The 27,536-nt window shown below is 41.4% G+C and overlaps 1 protein-coding gene across 1 annotated transcript in view; it reads right to left on the bottom strand.

The window, feature by feature from the left end:
* Positions 1-1,320: 1,320 nt before the first annotated feature.
* The window catches only part of LOC124625742 (proclotting enzyme-like), a 92,891-nt gene continuing 66,675 nt past the window's right edge, over positions 1,321-27,536 (bottom strand). The window contains exon 8 of the mRNA XM_047149192.1: positions 1,321-2,837. Within this exon, the coding sequence (XP_047005148.1) occupies positions 2,679-2,837 (159 nt within the window). The 3' untranslated portion in view covers positions 1,321-2,678. The remainder of the gene's footprint in view (positions 2,838-27,536) is intronic.

Below are 27,536 nucleotides of genomic sequence, written 5' to 3'. Positions count from 1 at the left end.
GGCCACTTATATGTAGACTGCAATGTACCGATTTATTTTGCTGCCGACAGATGTCAGTGACAAGACGATCCACTTGGACGTCTATATCCCATGTTAAACACTTCATATTTTTTCTTTCAGAATCGCCGCAGCTTTTGGTCCTTGGCCGATTGTAACACCGTCCTGCACTGCTTGCTCTGAGTTTTAGTGCAACTCGCTTAAAAGGAAACAGCAGTTCAAGAGTAACGTGGGTGTACCCAGTGCCATGGTTTGAAGAGTAATTCTCAGAAGAATACATATTATATTTTTATTTCCAAATTTTAATTGTGCAAATCATGTTAAACAGTACTTCATTATCATCGTGTCTCAAGCTTAAAATTTCACTACATTATCTGAGGATGCACAAAGAATAAATATAAGGAATTTCAGATTACAAACAATTTAAATTTATTGCTACGTCCATTATACAATTATGTATGCTTTGCAGCTAGCAGGTTGTTTCTTCCGATTAGCTATAGCTGCTGGCTCTAAACTTCAGAAGAGGACGTTTCGTTGTTGATAAAGTGGCATACGTTTTAGACAGTAAGTCTATGATGTGAGTGTAGAGTGGTAGAGCGGAATTTATAAAAAAATAAATTAGTTTTGATTTTCTGTACATTGATACAAGCTACAAACAAATAGACTGGGCGCTGGGGGCCGTCACATAAAAAACGGAATCTCCTAATCTTATACGGACTCTGTAAGTACACGTACTAACAAGAGAACTTTGATGGAGTGGCCCTCTTCGATTTTCTTCATGCTCATCTTGAAAGGAGGATGCCTTATATTGAATTTCCTGAAGCAGTAAAAAAAATCACCTTTGAAGAGTATAAGATTTCCGAGCACTGCTCAGTACAAATAATTTCTAGCCTTTTTGACATATTCGCCGACAGTTGAGTGACTAACGCATATGTCATAATTATAAACTTGCTATTAGAATCCTCGAGCAATTACTTTCATTTAAATTCGATACAGGCTAATAAATGGAAATGCTAACTAAGAAAACTGAATCACATTAATAATAATAATGTCTTTTATTTTTTATAACTGGTCGTATAAAAATAAATAAAAGTCTGATATAGAAATGCAGTACTGTCAAATGAATAGATCAATAACGCTGTTCTGAAACTTTACGATTAGAAGGTTTTTACGTTATACACTGTCCAGTACGTAATGTCTTCTTGTAACATCCAGCTCGTGTCGCACGGTTGCATAGCTCGCGAGGGGCTCTCAACTGCGCGTTCTGTAAGGAATGACCAGTTTGCAATATGTGTTTTGACAGACGCTTACAGTTACGTTTCACCATTGTTGGTTTATTTCAACAATAATAAAATGCTGAAAAAGATATCTTTCATTTTTCCGTTGTTCCATCTAACACATTTATAAATCCAGCTACGGAGAAAAATAAGTACTGGTAAGCTGTGCAAGACTATTACACAGCTTAGGTGAAAGTAGCATTTGTTCTACCGAAGTGGCGAACCAGGTGGCCGCTAGAGTGTGGGAAATTAGCGACGACAAAAATCTGGGCAAATACTTTGCAAATTACACTAAATGGGTACACGTTTGCTCGCGTTGTTAGTGATTTTTCCTCCTGATCAGCATTGCTATTTTGACCACCCAAGAACTCGCCAAGTGCGATCTCAGTTGCTAGTTTATCCGCATGGAGATTAAAAATGCTATATATTACAAGGATTTTATTATTGTTTACCATTCCTAATAGTTTACTGTAGTTTAAAACTCTCAATCCTTTGCTTTACTACAGATGTTCATTGGCTCTCGTTAGTTTAATTAGTAATTATATGATGATTGCTACTATTTTTGCAGCGTAGGAGGATTGGATTTTACTGTGTCTGCGTCTTGTATCCAAATTTAAGGGCTGAATTTCACTTGAGGGCGCTGACTAACTTTTTCCCCCAGATTCAAAATTGTTCTGAATGTTATATGATATAAGAACACATTCTCAAAGAAACTTTCACTATCTACAATTCAGTTTGGCTGGCACAAACAGGGAATTAGGGGCTTTATTTAATTATTGTACTTGAACACAGTAATTGAGACCTAGTAAATGTAAGTGTCCTTTTTCAAATCTTCCTATTTCAGATACTTTGTTGATTTGCAATATTAATAGAATCTCGCATTATTTTGCTATAGGATTTCTGACGCATTGTTACTGTTTTATTAGTCACCCACCAATTTTTATTTTGTTGGAATAGAAATAATACGAATAAGCGCCCAGAAGGAGGGAGGAACTCACCAAATATATTACCCGCTCAGGTCGCCAAAATACCTGTAGCCGGCAACAGGTACCAGGTACCTCACAAACAATCTTGAACGCGGCAAAGTCACATTCAGACTTCTTAAGAACTGGCTGCACGACGTTATCTCATTTTACAGGTTAAAACTTTATTGTCATAAAATGCAAGAGATGCTTTGTACCGATACCCTCGCGTTTCTGTAAATATAAAATAATTCCCTCTCCCTCCCAGTCGCAGGCACCCTACTCTCACCAAGCTATACGGTATGAAGAACTTGTGATAAAACCGTAAATGACATAGATTAATGACGGAAAGTTAAAAATCTGTACATCTACAATTGACCAGCAGCACATTTCAAGGCATTAGTACGTTGGCAACCAACTGGCAGCCTGTAGCCCAGCTGGCCTATGCCATGGTCTTGGCTATCCAGGGCAGGAACTTGGAGACGCGTGTGTAGATGCCGGGGCTGTCCTTGTTGCCGCAGCCGATGCCCCAGGAGACAACGCCCACCGCCACCCAGCGACCATCCTCCTCTTGGATCACCAGGGGGCCGCCAGAGTCACCCTGAAGACAACATATTATATTATACTGTAGTATACTTAGAGTTGTGAAACTGTCATAGGCCACTGTTTACTGTCATAGGTGAGCATACACTACGGTAGTTTTCCAAGTAGCTTTGATCACTTAGGCCGGTATTACGCTATCATATTTCTTTGTCAAAGCTGATACGTTAAACATTTATGTCAAAGAAATTTGATACTGTAATATGGAACTTTCTCAAATTTCGCCTTTCGTCAAAGAAATATGATCAAATCTAGGGCCTCTCCGAAGATTTGATCATAATAGTCGTTCGTCTTCTGTCCAGTACTATGTGACATGTAACCGCTTGGAGCGCTGGCATCGATACAGCTGCAAAATTTAATTGGTGTGTTCCTTCGACTCTTTATAATAACCTTCCTTCGACAGGGGTAGGGTAGTGAGCCAGGCGCACAGTGAATGTTATTAATCATATGCTGATGGGTAGGTGAGGTATGTTGCAGGCGACTTCAAATTCACAATCGCAGCTACAGCTACATCTGGAAACACCCAGGCAGCCTTTCAGCAAGCCCGAATAGAGGACGGCATACACTAAAATAAAATTTTTTTCTTAGCTCTCCGTTCTAGTTTGTTTATTTTTGCATTCTGGATGCCACAAGTTAAAAAGTGCATCATCTGTTTCGTACTTTTCATTAATTTTGTAGTTGCGGGAGCACTAATTGTATTAACTTAATTATTCAAAAATAAAAATAGTTCTTAATGCTCATATAGTGCACAAAACATTTATTGATCTTCAGATCTTCCTCCTTCAGTGCTTTATAAATCACTTCAAACGTTTCTGGAATCATTTCGGTTAATGTGCACTGCGGTATTCAAGTGGTGTGCAGTAAGCTAGAGTAGCTCTCTCCTGTAGCAAAATATCGCAATTATATGGTGAACCTGTCTTCTGCACATACAGCATTACTCAAGTGAGCATTCTGCCTTGTAATATGAGGAACCACTTTACTGAGCAACTACTGAAAAGCACTCTCTTCCATTCGTAATTTATATGACTTGATGTCTTCCACTTGTAGCTTGTGACGTATAATTTTATATATATAAATTTTCGGTGCCTACAGTGTCACGTCTTTCAGTGTTACACAGATTTTTATTTTTAAAGGGCATCACTTAATACTATTTCTATGGATTCGCCCCTCAAATTTCTCCCTCATATCACAAAATTGTCGTCTGATGTAGTACAAACTGAAAAAATAAATTCCTTTTAAAGCACAGTCTCGTATATAATTAATATTCAAAACCTTACACCTGTGTCACAGAACAAATCCTACATCGACAGTACTTTACACACGTTTAAGGGAAGAAATGCTTCCAATAATTATTACAGTATTTAAAGAACACCAAAATATGAACAGTCTGAAATGAACAAACAGTACAGGAGACTATGTTAATCAATTTAACTGTAAAAAGCTAAGGAGCATATTATTAGCAAAATGAGAAATATGCAAAAGTGAAATGCCAAAATTGGGAGTAAATCAAAACAATCAGAATGGCTGAAAGAGAGCACAATAACATGAACCATAAACGAATAAGAGCTAAGCAACTAAGCAAATAAGAGAATAGGCAAAAATGAGATGCCAACAAAATGAGAGCTGGCCGAACTCTGTCGGCACTTATATACGGTTGCGCTCGTGGCGGCATCTCGCGGCCCATACGCAACACGCACGCCTGCGATCGCAATGCACTCTTAGGGCTCGCGGCGGCGGATAGCGGCCTGTACGCAAGTTGTGCAGTTGCTGTCGCAGGTCGAACCTTAATCTATGATGTTACAAGCTCTTGTAAGAAACTTCGCTGAATGTTTTTATTATCTCGACGTAAAACCCAAGGCCTCACCCAAATATGTTTCCTTTTTTCCCGCCGCTTCCAAATGCACACACAATGCAGCTGTGTTAGAAACGACTGCAGCGCATAATAACAAGTCGTTGTTGTCCGTCATCTTGAACTATGACGAACGATAAGACGACAGTGTAATACCTCTTTTTAGCACCACGTCGAAGATCTGTGTCAAAGAAATTTGTAGAATATTTAATCATATTTTTTGTCAAAGAATACCGTCCTTAAGGTCGTACCGATGTTACCTGTATACCTGTACGTTATGTGTGTTGCATACCAGTCGGGCGTTACCTCATAACGGTCGTTTTCTTTACGTATCCAACCAGTATTTTACTAGGTCCCTCGAGAAACCGAAAGCGGTGAACCGTCTAGAAAGAGAGTGAGGATACATTAAGGGCCGGAAGGTCTATGGAACATTTTTGTTCTACATAATTATACTCCCGCCCGTTACTTAAAAATAAGCAGCATTTATAATAGAAAGGAAACTGTCAATGTTTAATTCCAGTATTATTGGAAAATTATTGATTGTAACATGAAACAGAATGATGTTGTAGCGAAAATAAAGCAACCAATACAGAATTATCATATAGCGCTAGAAAACGCAATTTCCCCCAAAAAAAGGTAACATAAAAAAACGCAAAATAAAAGTATATCAAACATCGCTTCAATACTTCGCTGAACTTACACAAAACCTGTTTCTGTTCTTCGTAAACATCTTTCGCACTTATCAATAGTGACAGAAAACTCTTGCCTTTGATCATGATGAAGAACTTTATATCAAGTACATACTTACTACAATAATTATGTATTTTTTAGATTTGTGCACGTAGATTGTGCTTGTATCAAAAGTAATTGCTTTGGTTACATAAAAATGCAGTTACGGGATCAACTAATTTTTATTATTAATAAAATGCAATTTATATGTCGTAAGGCTATAAAATGCACAGTGGACTAACACTAAATGAAGAGCGGTTCTAATTTTGTGTAAAACAAACAACCAAACAAACAAAACAAAAATACAAAGCCGTCGGCTTCCAGTTTCTTTCTTACAAATTCATGTATTTTTCTTTCCCTACCAGTGTTACCAGTACTACCGCTAAGCCTACAATTTACTCTGTCAATTATGTATTATACCAAAACTACCGAACAGTACTAATGCTGAAAGGAAGCCACTTATTGTGTTTCCTAAAAAACTGATCGCTGTGCACTAGTACGACACTGCTGTCTGTAAAAATTGCAGTATCAAGGAGGAGACATGCGGTTACAACGAAATTTATTCCACAGATCAAGGTCATGACAATACACAAATGATTATAATTACAAAACCGTACATGCACTTTCTGCTGTGAGAATTCAGTACCATGTGAAAACGCTACATGCTGAAATCGGAGCCTCTAGACGAGGAGGGGCAGAGTCAAATAGGGTCTGCATATGCTGCTAGAGAACGCGCTGCTCTGCGGTTTGTAGGCGCGTCAACAAAGCATCGACAGTAGTTGCATGAGGACAAGGACGAGCAAGTTGCTGATCATACCCACGACATGTTTGATGGGAGAACGTGCAGACGAGGGAAACAGTGGTACCTGTCATTTTTCGAAGAAGGCTTGCACATTCCTCGCCACATACAGCTGTGCATTGTCCTACTACTGAAATATGCCTTGTGGAGCTGCCGAAAGGAGGATTAGAACTTCGGGCTCTAAAACTTCCCAGATGTGGCGGCCGCTGTTCGGATTGTCCTCAATACTAATCGCACGCTTTAACTTCGCCCCTATGTGGAAGACGCTGAGAGCGAAAGCTTGAAATCGGCTCATAGCGCATTAGCTTCTGGTACAAGCCTCGCCTCATTCTCCTAGGGCAGCCAGCAAATATATTTTTATAAAAGAAACGAACATATAACTGGTTAATGCGTCGCAAAAGAGACACGAAAGATGGTGGCGAGGCGTTAGAAGGAGCAGATACATCCCCTTCGCTCATTCTTCTGTATAATAATATTAACCACTACGCATAACACCCTACATGGTTAAATACTACGCAGAGTGTTAACTAATACGTGGGAGAACTCTGAAGAATGGATGGAGAGCTAAAAAAGATGCAAAAAAGTTCAGATACACATGAAGGGCTTATTTCAATAGTGGTACAAGTCCATTTTTGTTCCTTTTGAGATACAGAGTCCTAAAGTTAAATGAACGCTGAAAAATCTGCAGTTGAGATACCAGAAGTATTCAAGTATACCAGAAATATTCAAGTACTTATATACTTGAGTATTTCTGGTATCTCAACTGCAGATTTTTCAGCGCTTATTTAACTTTAGGACTCCGTATCTCAGAATGAACAGAAATGGACTTGTATCACTATTGAAATAAGCCCTTCATATATGGCCTTTTCTTTATCTTCTTAGTTACAAACACATTTTTATGTTTGATTCATTTCTGTCATTTCCAGCTTGGTCCTGCACATCTTTTTTCTTTTCAAATTTTGCTTTCTGGTGGCTAAACGAAATGGTCAGAATGTTTTCCATTAGCTCTAAGACAAGCCCCTAAAAGCACTTTGATGGATTGCCCTCCCCCACCCCCCACCCCTATTCCATGTGTCTGCTGTATTTGCTGAAATTCTTCTTGAACATGCTGGCGAACAATGTCAACATTCGCATTAGGTCTTGAATATACTACGTCCTTTGAATGCTCCCAAAAATTAAAATCCAACAGATTGAAAACAGGAGATCGATCAGACCAAGATGCTGCCCCACGATCGATCCATTTTTTGCTTACAGAGCAAAATGATGTGGTGCCCCACCGTGCATGAACCACTTGTTCAGATGTAACTTATTGGAAAGCCTTCCAGCAAAATATTTAAATGCTCCGTTACGAACTCATCACATGATACTCTATTCAGTGTTCTATCCAAAATGAAAAGTCCAGTTAATCTGTCTCCAGTTATGATAAACTGTTGTTTCCAAAACTGCAAAAGGATTCTCGTCCATCCATACATGAGTGGGATGAAAATTCTACACCCCATTCCTGGTAAACTATGCTTGATCAGTGAATGGTATGGTAGGCAAGAAGTATTGTTCCTGACAAGGGAACCTCCCCATCGCACCCCCCTCAGATTTAGTTATAAGTTGGCACAGTGGATAGGCCTTGAAAAACTGAACACAGATCAATTGAGAAAACAGGAAGAAGTTGTGTGGAACTGTGAAAAAATAAGCAAAATATACAAACTGAGTAGTTCATGGCAAGATAGGCAACATTAAGGACACTGGAACCGTAGCAGCGCCGTGGTCTCGTGGTAACGTGAGCAGCTGCGGAACAAAAGGTCCTTGGTTCAGATCTTCCATCGAGTGAAAACTTTAATTTTTTATTTTCAGTTTATGTGACAAACTCTTATGTTTCATCACTTTTTTGGGAGTGATCATCACATCCACACGAAAACCTAAATCGGGCAAGGTAGAAGAATCTTTTTACCCATTCGCCAAGTGTACAAGTTAGGTGGGTCGACAACATATTCCTGTCATATGACGCACATGCCGTCACCAGTGTCGTATAGAATATATCAGATGTGTTTTCCTGTGGAGGAATCGGTTAACCTATGACCTTGCGATCAAATGTTTTCGGTTCCGATTGGAGAGGCACGTCCTTTCGTCTACTAATCGCACGGTTTTGCGATGCGGTCGCAAAACACAGACACTAAACTTATTACAGTGAACAGAGACGTCAATGAACGAACGGACAGATAATAACTATGCAAAAATAAAGAAAGTAAAATTTTCGCTCGTGGGAAGACTTGAACCAAGGACCTCTCCTTCTGCAGCTGCTCACTCTACCACGTGACCACGGCGCTCCTGAGCGTACGTTCTCCTTTATGTTGCCTATATGGCCAAGACTGATGACCAGTTTGTATATTTTGCTTATTTTTTCACAGTTCCACACAACTTCTTCCTGTTTTCTCAATTGATCTGTGTTCAGTTTGTCAAGGCCTATCCACTGTGCCAAGTTATAACTAAATCTGAGGGGGGTGCGATGGGGAGGTTCCCTTGTGAGAACACGTCCCCAATAACCAACTACAAAAACCTTTTATGCTTTGAAAATCTGTTTCAGCACTGCCTTGCATTCTCTCAAGATAGTATGGATAAAGAACATGCTCTCGTAACTCTTTCCAATTTGTCACAAGACGCATATTCTCAGTTGGTGCTATTTATCTGGTACTGATGTCATAACTTCGAAATTTGTGGTAAGGTCTTACGGGACCAGACTACTTAGGTCATCGGTCCCTAAGCCTACACACTACTTAACCTAGCTTAAACTAACTTACGCTATGGACAACACACATACCCATGCCCGAGGGAGGACTCAAACTTCCGACGGGGGGAGCCGATGCCATTACTGTCCTCAGTATGACGAAGTACCCGATAGTTTAAGTCAGGTGCTCTAAACTAGATGGTTTTCCACAATGAAATGACCTTTTCTCAAACGACCATATCTTCACAGGACGATCACGAATTCTCTGAAAGACCATATTGTTCGGTAAATGTCTATTACGAAATATTTAGGCCTAAAAACGTGTGGCTTCAGGCGCATTGCAATTTGCAAGTCCATACTTCAAGTGCATGTCCACCGTGTGCTCATTACGAAACATTTTAGCAAGAAATGTACAACAGACGCTAGTCAAACAAGAATACGGCCGAGAAGGCGTCACGCCGGTGGCAAGTAGTCAGACATAACACGTCGCTCTTTAGCTGAGGTTGCTAACCCATGACTGTTCGGAAGTACCCTTCTCGGACATAGCCTATTCGATTCCTGGTAGAGGAATAATGTTCAGTACACACTAAACACTAGTCCAGTGAGAACTGTAGAGCAAGCTTCCACTACTAGTTTACGGTAGAAAATGAAGCAATGAAAAGCTCGTTGCTAGTAGTTAAGGGATTAGGTGTTGCTTGCATCCTGGGGATGGAATTTTTACGCCAGAGGGACGCAAAAATCGACCTCTTTTGCGGTAAGCCTTATGAATGAGGGTACACGTGTAGTTTTGCCATTGTTGAGGACACGGGTAGTGCACGGTAAATATTGCCGGAACTTTCAGTCTAGATTCGAAGGAATACAGGTAATGAATTTATATTCTGACTTAAGTACAAGACAAGCATATTATAAAGAATTTATTACTGAAGACAAAGAGGAAAAAGGGAAACTGGTAGCCATGAAAGTGAGGGGGTCAGAACATTTGACTGAAGCACAACAAAACGAATTGACTCAGCTACTTACAGATTATGAGAATGTGTTTTCGGAAAAACCCGGTGTTATCGAGGGCTACACCTATAATATCGAAGTGGTACCTCACGATACTTTCTGTCACGCAAACTGCACCATCCCGTGGTCAAAGAAGGAGGCAGTTACGAAGGAAATAAGAAAAATGCTTGATTGGGGGATAATTGAACCATCTCTATCTCCGTACAGCAGTCCGCTCGATGCCGTAGCGAAAGCGGGCGGCAGTATACGTCTCGTGCTTGATGCGCGCGATATTAACAAAATAATTGTACCTGTCAGAACGCGACCAGAAAACCTGGATGAACAGATACAGAAGTTTTATGGAGTTAAACATCTGACCTCTGTCGATATGCGTTCGTCGTATTGGCAAATCCCACTAACTGAATCATCAAGAAAGTACACTGCCTTTGTGTTTGCCGGCAGAAGTTACCAATTTAAAGTTTTACCATTTGGATTAAATGTTAGTGCACGTGTCTTCATTGCAGCGCTCGATACAGTATTAGGACCAGATTTGTTGGACCGAGTAGCGTTGTATGTCGATGACTTATTAATAGCTACTCCCGATTGGGAAAGCCGCATGGACAGGCTGAGATGCGTACTAAAAAGATTTTCTGAGGTAGGCCTAATAGCAACCCTTGCAAAATCCAAATTTGGCAGGGAGAGAATAAAATTTCTTGGTCATGTAATATCACCTACAGGTATTGTGCCCGATCCGAAGAAAATGGCAGCAATTGAGAACTTCCCTCCTCCTAGAATCAAGAAACAGTTAAAGGCATTTCTGGGTCTAGCGTCATTTTTCAGACGATTCATACCTGACCAGCTTTTAAATGATAATACCCTGTTAAACTTGTTGAGAAAGAATACACCCTGGATATGGAATGAACTGTGCCAGCAGTCATTTGAGCAATTACCAAAAGCCCTTCTAAACGCTAATCTACTGTCACATCCTGACATGTCAAAGGAATTTTGCCTTGCTACAGACGCTTCCACTTATAGCGTCCCCAGTGCCAAATTTTTTATCATGTAGCCGTAAAATAATAATTTCTCTGTGTAGGTTTAGATTGCAAAGAAATAATTTATGACAGAATGATCTAAAGAGACGACAAGATACGCTCTTTTGTTAATTTTTTAGTCGACTTCACTTCTTCTTTTGTCTTGAATGTGTCTAGAGGGACATCTTGCGTGTGCTGACAAATGTAAGCATATTTGTATGAGTTAAACATATAATATAACGATTTAATATTATTGTGCACTTTTAATTTGTAAGAGGTGATCCCGATTTCATGTCCGCCTTCCTTGAATTAACCTGCATTCAAGTAATTTACAGCTCAACAATCGCAGCGGCCGATGCAGCCAACGACGCTATTACGTGGCGATATTAACTTACGAAAAATTAGCGGAAGCGGAAAACTCGCCAGCTATTAACATAATATTAATTTTTCTCCACAGCCGCACGAAGTTGCAGAAATACTTAGCTTTAAGATTCTTATTTTCAGTACCATAGCTGAGAGCCAGAGCCAGGACTCCGACTACAATACAATGGTCAACGGAGGTAAGAAAAATACTCTCGCGCGTGTGTGGGCCGCAATTTTAATTAATAACTAAAGATTTCTTGCTTTAAAGTGAACTGACTAGCCGAGTTTATTACATTGTTCAACTTAAATATCATTTTTATTAAGGCCCACCACGTAAGTCGGCAACAATCAAAAAATAATAATAACAATAATAATATATACATTAAATTACGACGGCCGACGGACGCGAGATTGGCGCCGCAACTTTGGGGCCCGATTAATATGATTCTATTGTAATGAATGTAATTATGTATGTGTCTAATTGTTGTAAAATATTAATGCTTGTATGAATTCTTTTACATGTACAACAACAAAACCACACCCTGAGGAGATCTGGAGAGGAAAAAGTGTAGAAAAGAAAAAGGATTGCGAGAAAGAAAAATAAGTAAGGTAAGGCCTATTGTGCAAGCATCCTGTGTAGCTCTGTGCGGAATATCGAACCCATGTGCACATGAGATACCTTCGGTGTTTTGTGTATTTATGTGTTTATTTTTGGAGGGGATAATTATTCGTTTTGTGTATTTAATGTTTATTTTTGGAGGGGATAATTAATCGTGTGTGTATCAGTGTTAAAGATTTGTCAGTGGCTTAAAGTGAATTTAGTATGGGTAAGATAGGACAACCTAAAGCATCCGTACCAGAAGAACAAAATTCTGTTAATATGGAAAGTGAGGATCATTTGCAACACGTAAACGAATCCCAAGCCACCGCCTCGGATAACATAATTTCCGGAGCGGGGGGCGAGGATCTGTGGTCGGTGAATGACGCTCCACAGCAGAATGGGAATAGAGTAACAACTCCACTGCCTGGGCAGGGGGGCCAATCGAGTGCTAGATTAAGCGGGGCACCAGTATGCTCACCGATTGCAGACCCTTTTGCTGAATTTCTGCGCAGGTTAGAAGAAAGAGATAGGGAAAGAGACGAAAAACTGGCTCAGATGCTGCATGAGCAGGAGAAAAAATTAACGCAAAAGCTCATTGAGCAAGAGCAGCGCAGTGAAGCAAAGCTAGATAGTATCCAAAGCGAACTTGCCGAGATGCGGGACGCTTGCAAAGAGATCGCCGATCTTGTGCAAAGCTTAGCCGGAGAGATGCAAAAATTACAGATATCGCAGGCTAGGCTTGAAGATAATGTCCAGACTTTAACCAACCGCGTGGATAATGTGGAGATAGATGCACGTAAAAGTATTGACGCATATTTGGAAGTGCAAGCTCAAAAAGTAGAAAAAGAATTAAATGAATGGCTAGAAGTAAAGGATCGCGAGATATCTGCAAAGGTTGAAAGCGATGTAAAAACAGCTGTAGAACAAGCGACTGCGGCCGCGAGTGTAAATATTGACGCTAGCTCTGCCGCACTACGTGCCGAATTAACACAGATCAAATCCCGTGTGACTGCGGAGTTGCCAAATTGGCAACAGGAGGTCGCGCGGAGACTGTCTGCGTTGGAAAGCAATGTAAACAGTGGCGGACAGATCATGAATCCGACTCCGCGTACTGATTACTGTAATAACGCTGACGGTAGGCAGGGTGCGAGTGCGCAACCGCAACCTAATGCGAATTATGAGCACGAACAACATGCGATACCGTGCAGCGCACATCACGAAGTGATGAATGTCCCAGAATGTAGCAATCAGATGTGCAAAAAAGAGGACAATGTAATAAAACACAGGACATTCCAACCCTTCAATAGCGAAAAACGAAATGTCCACCCTGTTGTATTTATTAAGAGCTTCAGGAATGTGTTTCCCAGGACATGGACGGAAAGACAAAGAATACAGTTCGTGGTCTCCTTTATTCAAGGTGACGCGGCACTGTGGGCCACCGACGTGTCCGAAAAATGTCTAACGATGCAACAGTTTGAAGGTGCATTCTTGCAAAAATTCTGCTCCGATAGCGTCCAAGAAAGACTACGAAAGGAGTTGTACAGTCCAGAAATGTACAATCCTAAGATGGGAACGTTACGCAAATATTTCGAAAAGTATATAAACAAAACCAGGTACTGGGACGAGCCAATGTCCGATCGTGACATAATCAGATTAATAAAAATGAAGTTGCCCAGTGAAATTAAAAGATATTTCATCAACGTGCCGGAATACGATATAGAACAATTCATGGAAATAGTGGATTCTGTTGACCTATTGATCGAAGATATGAAAACCGAAAACAAGTGGAACCATGCAGGCTATAATCAACACAAAGCCGATTACAATAGCAGCCACAGTAACGGTAGTAACTTAGTACCAAATGGTAACGGGAATAGGCAAGAGCACCGGCAACAGAATCGAGGCACAAACAATGGCAATGGTTATAACGGCAACGGTTATAATCGTGAAAATCGAAAGAGACATCATGATGGACGCATGAGTAATGGATATAATGGTAACGGCAATCCGCAATGGCGCAACAACCGAAACCAGTGGCGTGGTCGTAACGAACCGACACCACAGTGGCAACAAAACACAGCGCCACAATGGAACGCCAACCCAGGTCCATCACAGAACATGTCAGGAAGTTACAACCGACCACCGCAAAATCAGAGCCATACACAATATCAAAATACACCATCGGGGAGGCAGGGCGGCCAACCCAACAGTAGCAACAACAACAACCAGAACCACAATGTGAGGTTAGCGGAAGTGACAGACAACTGTCAACCCACTAATGCTCATCCGTTAAACTAAAGACAGCCACAATACGCTCTCCGTTGTTGGCTGCAGGATGGTGTAGTGAGGGCACATTCACGGATGACAGCCATAAACTTTGTATGCTGAGATACAATGAAGGAACAAAAATAGAAAAGGAACTTGTAGACATACCGCAGAAATGTAACCGAACCGACAAAAGTGTTGTGCAGGCTATATTGCAAGCAGATACGTATGGAGCACCAATACAGATAATAGTCGATACCGGTGCGTCAACCAATGTCATGAGTGCAAATTTTTACAAGTACTTGAGTCAAAATAACAGAATACCAGTATTGCCAGTGAAGAATTGTCGTGTAACAGGTGCAATAGGTGCACAATCTCATATCATAAAGCACCAGGTGGAAGTCGAGTTTACGGTAGGAAATGAAGCAATGAAAAGCTCGTTCCTAGTAGTTAAGGGATTAGGTGTTGCTTGCATCCTGGGGATGGAATTTTTACGCCAGAGGGACGCAAAAATCGACCTCTTGTGCGGGGAAGTAAGCCTTATGAATGAGGGTAGACGTGTAATTTTGCCGTTGTTGAGGACACGGGAAGTGCACGGTAAATATTGCCGGAGCTTTCAGTCGAGATTCGAAGGAATACAGGTAATGAATTTATATTCTGACTTTAGTACAAGACAAGTATATTTTAAAGAGTTTATTACTGTAGACAAAGAGAAAAAAAGGAAACTGATAGCCATGAAAGTTAGGGAGTCAGAACATTTGACTGAAGCACAACAAAACGAATTGACTCAGCTACTTACAGATTATGAGAATGTGCTTTCGGAAAAACCCGGTGTTATCGAGGGCTACACCTATAACATCGAAGTGGTACCTCACGATACTTTCTGTCACGCAAACTACACCATTCCGTGGTCAAATAAGGAGGCAGTTACCAAGGAAACAAGAAAAATACTTACAAAGACTTAAAGAAGTTTGCTCAGTAGAGCAACGTTTACCTTTGTGTGTAGTAGGTTAAGTTTATAGTGTATTTTTTCTGTGTGTAAATGTTCCGATTTTAGTGTAATATTTAAAGACAATGAGGCACACAAGATTAGTGCGATTCAATTTTGTAGATGTTAAGGAATAATAGTATTTTTAAGCAATTGCATTTTGAAGAAAAAAAATGAACGTAGGTTTAAGAATATGTTAAAAATTTCTGGTAAAAAATGCTTTAAAAGATATTAAAAAAAAAAATTCACCAGCATGTAATGATGAAAGAATTTTTCATTAGTGTGTCATGAATATTTTTGAACTGTAGTAGTAATGAAACTTATGAAAATTTAATATTATAATGTATATGTTGTTCCATGTATTTATGTCTATACCGATCTTGAAATATGCTCAATCATAATTTACTAAACAACATGAGTGCAGGGCGTACATCACCCAAGGTACCTCATGTGTTGTGGACAAGGTACAAAGCAAATCAGTAAACGCGACTACCGCTTAGCAGTGTTAAAATATATTGCCATCTGCTAAGGCAGAGATTTGCACGAATTTGTAGTGCAAACAAAAGTCACAAATCTAACATTAATCTAGGAACTTGCACGCTAGGCCTAGATTATAAAATGTGTACAATAATGCGAGAGGCAAGGTTTTGTAAAGTCGAGCCTGGCTCTAGAGGGCAAGTACGCAATGAGTGGGCACACATTACATGGGGACTGACCTCAGATGAGACGGAAATACAATTGTATAGTCAAAAAATCTGAAGGCAAGTACGACTCTAAGTGGAAAAGGAAAAGAGACAAGTAGTGCGAGAGACTGGTAAAATCCACCACAAGCCAAAATCCAGTTCAGACTGAATGAAATACATTAGTGTTTGTGAACTAATCGAAACAGTTACTTCAAGCAGTGTGAAAAACTGTGAAGGTGAAACTGTGATATGGACAGTGAAGTGCTAGTATTGAACGTTCAACAGCGGTGAGGACGCCAAACGCCAATATTACGCACGAAAAACTGTGAATTTGCTTATAAATGTGAACTGTTAACGTGAAGTGAACCCACAGTCAATATTTTTGGGACAGACTGTAATTTCAGTGATTACAATAATGCGAGATTGGAATGCGATGCGTGGACTGTTGCAAAACAGCGACCGCAGAAACGGCGAATGTTTGTGCTAAGCTCGTATTGGGACACTCACCAGTGCCTGCGAGTGCGGCGAAAACATAATTAATTTTATCAAGACAAAAACTAACGTGTCGCGGAAACAGTGACGCATCAAAACTGCATTCGCGGGAGAAGATTCATGTCATGTATTCTGCGGGACAGTGCTGGCTTGACACTCGGAAACTGGCGAAAACTTAACAACTGCCGCACTAATAAATGCTTCTTTCCCACTAGCGTAACCATCTGCAGCGGGAAACAAATATTATGGTGGTTGTGTACATGTTTCATGTACTACGTCGGAGATGCGTAGCAGAGCTGACTCCTGCCAACAAGAGCGGGGGGGCGGATATCATCCCACTCCGCCACGCCCGGCCGAGACAGAAGCGCATCGCCAACGGTGCAGCCGATCAGCTGATTCTGACGTTCCGCGACGGCGAGACACACGCTGGCGTCGAGCGGGCGTTGACCTCTCCGCAGCCGCCGCGAACGCCGAGCACCGAACACACCAACCGACGCCGTCGCGAGCCAAACGTCGCGGCGTAGATCATCAACGACACCGCAATCAATTGTTTTAATGACCTCATTTTTTGCATAGTGCAACAAAAATATTTGTATGCACATCCTGTACTCCAATGACATTCCAGAAACAATTAAGTGAAAGTGACCAAAGCAGTTAGTCTGTCGCTCCGCCGAGGTTTTCCCCAGGTTTCCCTACGGCCGCGCCAAATGGGGAGCGAACAGTTGACACCCCTGGGACTTCAAATATTCCGGACTAACTCGTGGTTGTATACCTTGAACTTCATCTGTATTACACTTTGTGTGCAACGCACCTCAGTAATTGCAACATACGATGTGACATATGTAAACTGTGAAAGAAAAATCTGCGTGTGGACACTGTGGACATGAAAGAGGAAATATTTATGTCAAAAAACACGAACATTTTTTATGACACAAACATTTCGGGGGCAATATAGCGTCCCCAGTGCCAAATTTTTTATCATGTAGCCGTAAAATAATAATTTCTCTGTGTAGGTTTAGATTGCAAAGAAATAATTTATGACAGAATGATCTAAAGAGACGACAAGATACGCTCTTTTGTTAATTTTTTAGTCGACTTCACTTCTTCTTTTGTCTTGAATGTGTCTAGAGGGACATCTTGCGTGTGCTGACAAATGTAAGCATATTTGTATGAGTTAAACATATAATATAACGATTTAATATTATTGTGCACTTTTAATTTGTAAGAGGTGATCCCGATTTCATGTCCGCCTTCCTTGAATTAACCTGCATTCAAGTAATTTACAGCTCAACAATCGCAGCGGCCGATGCAGCCAACGACGCCATTACGTGGCGATATTAACTTACGAAAAATTAGCGGAAGCGGAAAACTCGCCAGCTATTAACATAATATTAATTTTTCTCCACAGCCGCACGAAGTTGCAGAAATACTTAGCTTTAAGATTCTTATTTTCAGTACCATAGCTGAGAGCCAGAGCCAGGACTCCGACTACAATACAATGGTCAACGGAGGTAAGAAAAATACTCTCGCGCGTGTGTGGGCCGCAATTTTAATTAATAACTAAAGATTTCTTGCTTTAAAGTGAACTGACTAGCCGAGTTTATTACATTGTTCAACTTAAATATCATTTTTATTAAGGCCCACCACGTAAGTCGGCAACAATCAAAAAATAATAACAACAATAATAATATATACATTAAATTACGACGGCCGACGGACGCGAGACACTGTCGGACTAGGAGCTTGTTTATTCCAAATCGATGAGGAAGGTGGAAACAAGAACGTAAGAATAATCGGTTTCGCAAGCCGAGTGTTGTCAAGTTGTGAACGATCATATACAGTCACCGAACTCGAAACACTTGCAGTAGTATGGGCCATGAAGAAGTTCAGATATTATGTGCACGGAAAAAATGTAAAAATTTTCTGAGGCCATCAGGCCTTAAGGTTTTTGCTGATATGCACGTTAATGCACGACAGGTTGACTAGGTGGGTGCTTGCTCTGCAGGAATATCAATTTCAAATACTGTATATAAAAGGTTGTGACAACGTAGTACCTGATGCTTTGTCACGGTTGCCGCAAGGTCTGCCTGAGCTAACAGCAATATTAGAACAGGCAACAGAGTACAAAATTTTAGTTATGAAAGGCCCTACTTGTCGAAAAAAGTTCCTGCAGGCGTGCAAGCAACTGCCTAGTTTACAGGACGAAGATTCCGCCTTGGGAAAACTCAAACAAGAACTCCTAGCTTCGGGTGGAAATCAGATAGGTAGCCATTATTTTGTGCAAAATAGGGTATTATATTACCGGAAGGATGTTAACAAGGACTTGTGGTGTATCTGTGTACGGGAAGTATGTATCAGTGATTTAATCTGGCACGTGCACCTTTCGTGGGGACACGTGGGCATTGAAAAATGTAGAGCACTTCTCGCAAGAAAATGTCGTTTTAAGAATATGAAAAGAATAATTCAGAATGTTGCACGGACATGTGTAGTTTGTCAAAGGACGAAACCTACAAATCTGCCGACAGTAAGTGAATTGCACCTTGTTGTTCCTAACAAACCATTACGACTGGTTTCTGTTGACATTTTAGGGCCACTACCCACTGGCAGAGGTGGTGTGAAATTTATATTTGCTGTATATGATGCCTTTTCCAAATTTCTAAAATTGTATCCTGTAAAAGCTTCAACGGCCATACCCCTCATTCAGAAATTACGAACAGATTATTTTGTTAATGTTGGCAAACCATAGATCATATTATCCGATAATGCCACATATTTTACTGGTCTCAACTGGAAAACGTTTCTACAAGAGCAAGGTATTAAACACATTTTTGCAGCTCGATTTCACCCGGAGAGCAGTCTTGTAGGGCGTACCTTTAAAGATTTGAACAGGTTCATGAGAACTTACACTCCGAATCGCCACACCAAGTGGGCATAATACGTTTCGACTTTTGAGGAACTCCACAATAGATTGCCACATTCAGCCACCGGTTATACTCCACTAGAAGTCATATTTGGAAAGATCTAGGAACTTGCACACTAGGCCTAGATTATAAAATGTGTACAATAATGCGAGAGGCAAAGTTTTGTAAAGTCGAGCCTGGCTCTGGAGGGCAAGTACGCAATGAGTGGGCAGACATGACATGGGGACTTACCTAAAATGAGACGGAAATATAATTTTATAGTCAAAAAATCTGAAGGCAAGTACGACTCTAAGTGGAAAATAAAAAGAGATAATTAGTGCGAGAGACTGGTAAAACCCAGCAAGAGCCAAAATCCAGTTCAGACTGAATGAAATACATCAGTGTTTGTTAACTAATCGAAACAGTTACTTTAAACAGTGTGAAAAACTGGGAAGGTGAAACTGTGATACGGACAGTGATGTGCTAATATTGAACGTTCAACAGCGGTAAGGACGCCAAACGCCAATATTACGCACGAAAAACTGTGAATTTGCTTATAAATGTGAACTGTTAACGTGAAGTGAACCCACAGTCAATATTTTTGGGACAGACTGTAATTTCAGTGATTACAATAATGCGAGATTGGAATGCGATGCGTGGACTGTTGCAAAACAGCGACCGCAGAAACGGCGAATGTTTGTGCTAAGCTCGTATTGGGACACTCACCAGTGCCTGCGAGTGCGGCGAAAACATAATTAATTTTATCAAGACAAAAACTAACGTGTCGCGGAAACAGTGACGCATCAAAACTGCATTCGCGGGAGAAGATTCATGTCATGTATTCTGCGGGACAGTGCTGGCTTGACACTCGGAAACTGGCGAAAACTTAACAACTGCCGCACTAATAAATGCTTCTTTCCCACTAGCGTAACCATCTGCAGCGGGAAACAAATATTATGGTGGTTGTGTACATGTTTCATGTACTACGTCGGAGATGCGTAGCAGAGCTGACTCCTGCCAACAAGAGCGGGGGGGCGGATATCATCCCACTCCGCCACGCCCGGCCGAGACAGAAGCGCATCGCCAACGGTGCAGCCGATCAGCTGATTCTGACGTTCCGCGACGGCGAGACACACGCTGGCGTCGAGCGGGCGTTGACCTCTCCGCAGCCGCCGCGAACGCCGAGCACCGAACACACCAACCGACGCCGTCGCGAGCCAAACGTCGCGGCGTAGATCATCAACGACACCGCAATCAATTGTTTTAATGACCTCATTTTTTGCATAGTGCAACAAAAATATTTGTATGCACATCCTGTACTCCAATGACATTCCAGAAACAATTAAGTGAAAGTGACCAAAGCAGTTAGTCTGTCGCTCCGCCGAGGTTTTCCCCAGGTTTCCCTACGGCCGCGCCAAATGGGGAGCGAACAGTTGACACCCCTGGGACTTCAAATATTCCGGACTAACTCGTGGTTGTATACCTTGAACTTCATCTGTATTACACTTTGTGTGCAACGCACCTCAGTAATTGCAACATACGATGTGACATATGTAAACTGTGAAAGAAAAATCTGCGTGTGGACACTGTGGACATGAAAGAGGAAATATTTATGTCAAAAAACACGAACATTTTTTATGACACAAACATTTCGGGGGCAATATAGCGTCCCCAGTGCCAAATTTTTTATCATGTAGCCGTAAAATAATAATTTCTCTGTGTAGGTTTAGATTGCAAAAAAATAATTTATGACAGAATGATCTAAAGAGACGACAAGATACGCTCTTTTGTTAATTTTTTAGTCGACTTCACTTCTTCTTTTGTCTTGAATGTGTCTAGAGGGACATCTTGCGTGTGCTGACAAATGTAAGCATATTTGTATGAGTTAAACATATAATATAACGATTTAATATTATTGTGCACTTTTAATTTGTAAGAGGTGATCCCGATTTCATGTCCGCCTTCCTTGAATTAACCTGCATTCAAGTAATTTACAGCTCAACAATCGCAGCGGCCGATGCAGCCAACGACGCCATTACGTGGCGATATTAACTTACGAAAAATTAGCGGAAGCGGAAAACTCGCCAGCTATTAACATAATATTAATTTTTCTCCACAGCCGCACGAAGTTGCAGAAATACTTAGCTTTAAGATTCTTATTTTCAGTACCATAGCTGAGAGCCAGAGCCAGGACTCCGACTACAATGCAATGGTTAACGGAGGTAAGAAAAAATACTCTCGCGCGTGTGTGGGCCGCAATTGTAATTAATAACTAAATATCTTTTGCTTTAAAGTGAGCTGACTAGCCGAGGAAATTAATATGAAAAGTTTATTACATTGTTCAGCTTATATGCTCATGTTCTAAGATTCAGCGGGTCCAACATCCAAAACGTAACAAATAACTTAAGATTAATATTGTTAAAAGGAGAGCTTCACAAAAGCATTTAACCATAACTTAAAATTGCATTAAATATCATTTTTATTAAGGCCCACCACGTAAGTCGGCAACAATCAAAATAATAATAATAATATATTAAATTACGACAGCCGACGGACGCGAGAATATATATGAATGTTTTGCTTATTTTTGAATATATCCATTCCCCAGAGCTTTCCCACATATTAGCTACCACGCAGGTACATAACAAGCACTTATTTCTGCTGTGCACAATACGTAACTAAGTTTGAGAAAGAGCACAAACATTTCGAAGTAGCACAAAATCAGCCGACTTTCATTGATGAGAGAGTGGACAACTTAAATTGTGGGATTAAAATGTAAGAGGTGAAACCGCATGTTATAGCCCAATGGCGCCCCAAACCACCACACTCGGCGTTTGTTCGCTATACCGCCCGTCAATGCAGTCTGCCGATTGCGTTCGCGACGGTAGTGTCTAGCACGTACGCGGCCATCACTGTAGGTCAAGGTGAAGCAGGACTCGCCCGAAAACACTTGGTATGACACTCAGCACACCAATAGTGATGGAAACCGAAGCAGTAGCGTGCGTACAATCGCTCAGGTCTCAGCCGAAGGTGTCGAACCGTCGATACAGACATATCCCCACTTGTTGTAGTGCTCCAACGTCGAACCAACAGTGTGGATGAGGCCGTTTTGTTAGTTGCGGCCATGCAGACAAGATGGCGCTCTTCCATTTGTACTGACCTTTTCTGCCCACTGTTTCGATACAAGAGTCATTGTCGTAGCAGCGTGCCCTGCCCGAGGTAGAACGTCACAGTTCATCAAATGTTTTTTCGGAGACAAATCATTCTGTCCCGTTCGAACTCACTGACAAGCCAATATAGCGCCCTTTGACGTTGACGATGGTTACCGGAACTCGCTTGCACGTTTCCACTTCGTTTGTGTTTGCACCAAATGAGCGTGGCGAAACATTGATCTCTCCGGTCACACAAAACAGGGCACTGCTGGGCCTACGTGCAAGATATCTTTCTGAAATCTTAATCACTCGTTATGATTCCACTGTTGTAAACGCCTTTCTATTTTGAATGATTCAGACCATTCTTCTGGGTGTTACTATCTTTAAAAACAGTAGCATAGTAATGTTCCTATTGCTCCAAAATTGAAAATACATAAACTGATTGATAGGAACGTACTGTTTACGACACAGCAACGAACGAGAACACAAGTGTTAATGTAAGTAATAAGGCCATACCTAGAATCTCAGCTTAGGGGAGGGGAGAAAAAGCAGCTCAATTTTGAACGAAAATAAAGCCCAAAGCTGGTAAAGATCTGTGTTTATTAATTAGGAAAGGTACTAATGCAACTCCTGATTACAATGTACTTAACTGATGGATTGTACGAAGGTCGTCCAATAAATAATGTCCCAAATTTCAGAACATTTTAGGTGCTTCAATCTGCAATGTCCAGAGTTTGAAACCACTTCGACAGATGTCAGAGCCGTTTTGAACCGCCAAAATGAAATCTACGCGAGACACTCGTTACAAACAACGTGCTGAAATTGAATTCTTGGTTGACGGGAAAGAAATCTTGGTGCAGATCCATAAACGTTTGTGTGTGGTGTGTGGTAATGACGCATTTGATAATAGTACTCTTGGGTGATGGGTAAAAAGAGCATCAGGAAGAGTAACGCCATGCTCGGCCATGTTCGGAATGTTTTTTCACAGCCTCTTCTCCTTTTGGTGAACCGCGCGGGTGTCATTATTCGTGCAGAGCGGTGCGTCACAACTCGGCAGTTAGCTCTACTGCTATCGCTGAGAGTTGGAAGTGCGTGCGCAATGATTGAGACTCTTGGATATTCAAATGAGTACTCAAGATGGTTTCGACGGGTGCGCACAGGAGGCCGCAGTATATAAGGTACAGCAAATTCATCAAAATCTTTGGAGTAGACTGATGTTATTGGAGATGCCTTTCTGTCACGGGTCGTTACGGTCGCTAGGTGTATCACCTTGAGCCGGTAGCAAAAAGCAGATACTACAGTGTCACCACCCGAAATAACCGAAAAAGAAGAAGAAGAAATTCAAGACAACTCCCTTTGCTGGCATAGTCATGATGACAGTCTTTTGGTATAGTTATGGTGTCATTCTTGTGGGAATGCTGCTAAAAGAGACAATCATTAATTCAAAAGCATATGTGAAGACAATGAATAAACTCAATAATCTCTTCCGACGTTCCGTCTGACATGAATCCAAAAGAAATCTTGTTCCTAAACGACAATGCTCGAACACACGCAAGTCTCAGAACACGGAAACCCATTGCCAAACTTGGGTGATCCTCATTGCATCATCTGCCGCACAGCCCAGACCTGATGCCTCGGATTGCAGTCTTTTTGAGCCACTTGTCTGCGTGGGATAGACTTGGAAGATGAAGAGAGCGTAATACTTGCAGTGAAAACATGACTACGACCACAAGACACGACATTTTGCTAACGGGGAATATACGAGGGCATGCTGAAAAGTAATGCCTCCGACTTTTTATGTGATAATTCTTAATGCTTTTAAAATAAAACAGACTTTATTAACATTCTACATCTTTATTCTTCATGTACAGATACTTATTTGTGAATGTAGTCACCCTGGTGACGAGCACGTTTCTTCCAATGAGATACCAGTTTGTTGACACCGACACTGTAAAGTGCTTGACACTGTCGAAGCCATGATATCAGCTCTGTTTGCACCGCTTCGTCACTATCAAAGCAAAGTCCTCGACGACATTCTTTAAATTTTTGAAAGAGATGAAAATTGGAGGGGCCAAGTGGGAACTGTATGAAGGATGATCGATGGCAGTGAACCCAAGGTGTCGGAGTGATGCAGGTGTCGCAGCCCTCTTGTGTGGTCTGGCATTGTTAAGCTGAAGGAGAGGGTGCCCCACGTGTGGAGGAACTCTAGGAATTCGTAACACGATTACAGCACGCTGTTTTTCAGGCATCAACATACATACGTTATACACCGTCATGGTACACACTATAATTCGGAACCCTCTAGTGGCAGAAGGGTGTGTAGAAATGAAGAATAAATATAAAGAATGTTAATAACGTTTGTTATATTTAAAAAGTTTAAGAGATTGCACATAAAATATTTCGGGCATTACTTTTCATAACTGCCTCATACGAGTATGCTCTTACATAATGCCGGTATAAGGCCGCGGAATGTGATGAAATCTGTGTAAAAAGTTTTTAAAGAAATAATCTGCATTGGTTATGGAATAATTTTTATTAAAAGTCACGACCGGTTTCAAGCTACTAGAAGACGCACCCTCATGCGATAAAAATTATTTTTAATATGTCATCATCGAAAGGTAGCTGCCTTTCGGCGACAATCTGTTAAAAAAAGGCTTAATCAACTGAGGATCACTTTCACTGTAGTCTAATACCGCATTTTTTCAATGATAACTGATTTCATTCAAGTACTGAACAATTGTACAATGTCAATTACTCATGGCTGATTAGTGAACACTGGACACGCCACCTTCGACTGGGTCTGGTTGCAACTACAATCAATCAAGATATTCAGTACTTGAACGAAATCGATTATCAGTGTCAAAAGAGTGGGACAACTCATTTCAATAATTCAGCTTTCGCAGGTTTACCCATATGACGACACGTCAGCCCTTCCTAACATATTATCATCATTGTTCTTCTGTAACCTTCGTCGGTTGTGCTGTCCTTGGAAGTCAACAAAGATTCTACGATTCTGCAGAAGTATCTCAACGAACCTGGTTAGGCTGAAGTCCGTGGTCAGGTTGTGGAGCTTAGTTAACAGTAGCCGATGGTTGACGATGTCGCACGCTGCTAATAAGTTGACAAATGTCATTCCGGCCGCCCCAAGAACTTCAAAACTATCTTCTAAGAGTGCGTGAAATGTAGGACTTTTCTAGTACAATTTGTGCCAGGACGAAATCTAAATTGCTGAAGTATAAATAAAGGGTATTACAGGGAGAGGGCGATTTAAGATCTGTATTTACAGTACTTTGTAGATGTGACATAGTACTGCAGCTGGTCTAAAGTTCTTCGATTGCCCTGTTCTTTGCCACGGTTTAGCAAGGCAACTTCTCGGCTCTTCCGCCATATCCTTCGAATATCGTATACGCACATACATTGTTGAGCAGTAGGCACATGCAGGGTTAATATGGCAAGATGGGATTACGACAAAGAAGACAGTGTCAAGTGCTACTGTGGAGGAGACCAGACAGTTAAATCTATGCTTCAGTGTCGACTGTCTCCAAACTCATGTATGGGACACGACTTGTATCAGGCCGCAGCGAATGTACTAGAAGTGGCCAAACTTTGGTCAGATTGTATATGAAGTAATGTTCGTTAATCGTGACGATATGTAGGTTTATGACATAAGAATAAATAGTAATACATTATCCGTGTTCTCTTGTGTTATGAGATTTTTTGCGTATGCACTTCAGATGGTCCTTATCTTCCTTCTTTATGCTGCTGAGTGTGCTGCCGTCCAGCATATCTTCCAGCATCTCCTTTTCTCCTGTTTCCTTCCACACGCCATTCTAAGACTGTGTTCGTAAGTCCCTCCTTATTTTTTTAACATGTATCATGTCCAGTTTGTTTTTGTTCTTTTTATTACTTTCAGCAATTGTTTCTGCTGTCCTGTTCCCCCTAGTACATCTTCATTTTCACCCTAACAGTCCAACATACTCTTTCCATCCTCCGCTATGTCCACAATTCAAAAGTCTCCAGCCCAACACTATACAGGACGACACTCCATACAAAACATTATTTCAGTCTTTACCATACTGCTGCGGAAAACTCTGCTGTTCCTACAAAATGGTTCTTTCACCATTGCTACCACGGTTTTAATTTCTGTGCTGCATCGTCAAAAACATTCTCTGGCTAGACACCCCTGCCGTAAACTGTCGTATAACTGATGAGCCGCCGTGCGGGGTAGCCGCCCGGTCTACAGGCGTCTTGTCACGGTCCGCGCGGCTCCCCGCTTCGGAGGTTCGAGTCCTCCCTCGGGCATGGGTGTGTGTGTGGCGTCCTTATCATAAATTAGTTTAAGTTAGATTAGATAGTTTGCATCCTTAGGGACCGAAGACCTCAGCAGTTTGGTCCCATAAGACCTTACCACAAATTTCCAAATTTTCCAAATGATGATCTAAAACTTTGGGACCACAACTAGCAGCGAGATTGAAAGCCATCTGCTAGTGTTGTGGGCATTTGAGACTGCAAGGAAAGTATATAAGGGAAGCACAGACAAATGGGGAATCATTCCAACGACGATACGGAGCGCAGATGGGGAGATCCACTGAAGTAAGTGACTTTGACAGTGGCATGGTCTGGCGCCTGGGTACGAGCGTCTCGGTAAAAACGAAAACGGTCGTCCATTCACTTGCTACTGTCGTGAACGTCTATGGAAATTGGTCGAACCACGGTGAAACCAAATGTAGGCGATAAGCTCTTGGCCGTCCACTCTCGTCTCAGGATGTGGATGCTTCAAATGGCTCTGAGCACTATGGGACGTAACATCTGAGGTCATCAGTCCCCTGGAACTTAGAACTACTTAAACCTACCTAACCTAAGGACATCACACACATCCATGCCCGAGGCAGGATCCGAACCTGCGACCGTAGCGGTCGCGCGGTTCCGGACTGAAGCGCCTAGAACCGCTCGGCCCAGGAAGTGGAGCTTGGAGGCTTGTCTGCCCCATAAAGTAGATCTGGTATACAATGCTGGCGCAAGTACAAGTGTTTCAGAGCATTAAGTGCACATTGTTGAACTAGAGGCTCCGCAGTAGACAACCCTTACGTATTCCTATGTTGAACCGATGACATCGTCTATTACGTACGACTGTAGTAGTCACAG

Source organism: Schistocerca americana, chromosome 1 (genome assembly GCF_021461395.2).
Source record: "Schistocerca americana isolate TAMUIC-IGC-003095 chromosome 1, iqSchAmer2.1, whole genome shotgun sequence".
In the NCBI taxonomy this organism is placed as follows: domain Eukaryota; kingdom Metazoa; phylum Arthropoda; class Insecta; order Orthoptera; family Acrididae; genus Schistocerca; species Schistocerca americana.
Note: the sequence above shows the minus strand (reverse complement) of the source record. Positions and strands in the feature narration are given on the sequence as shown.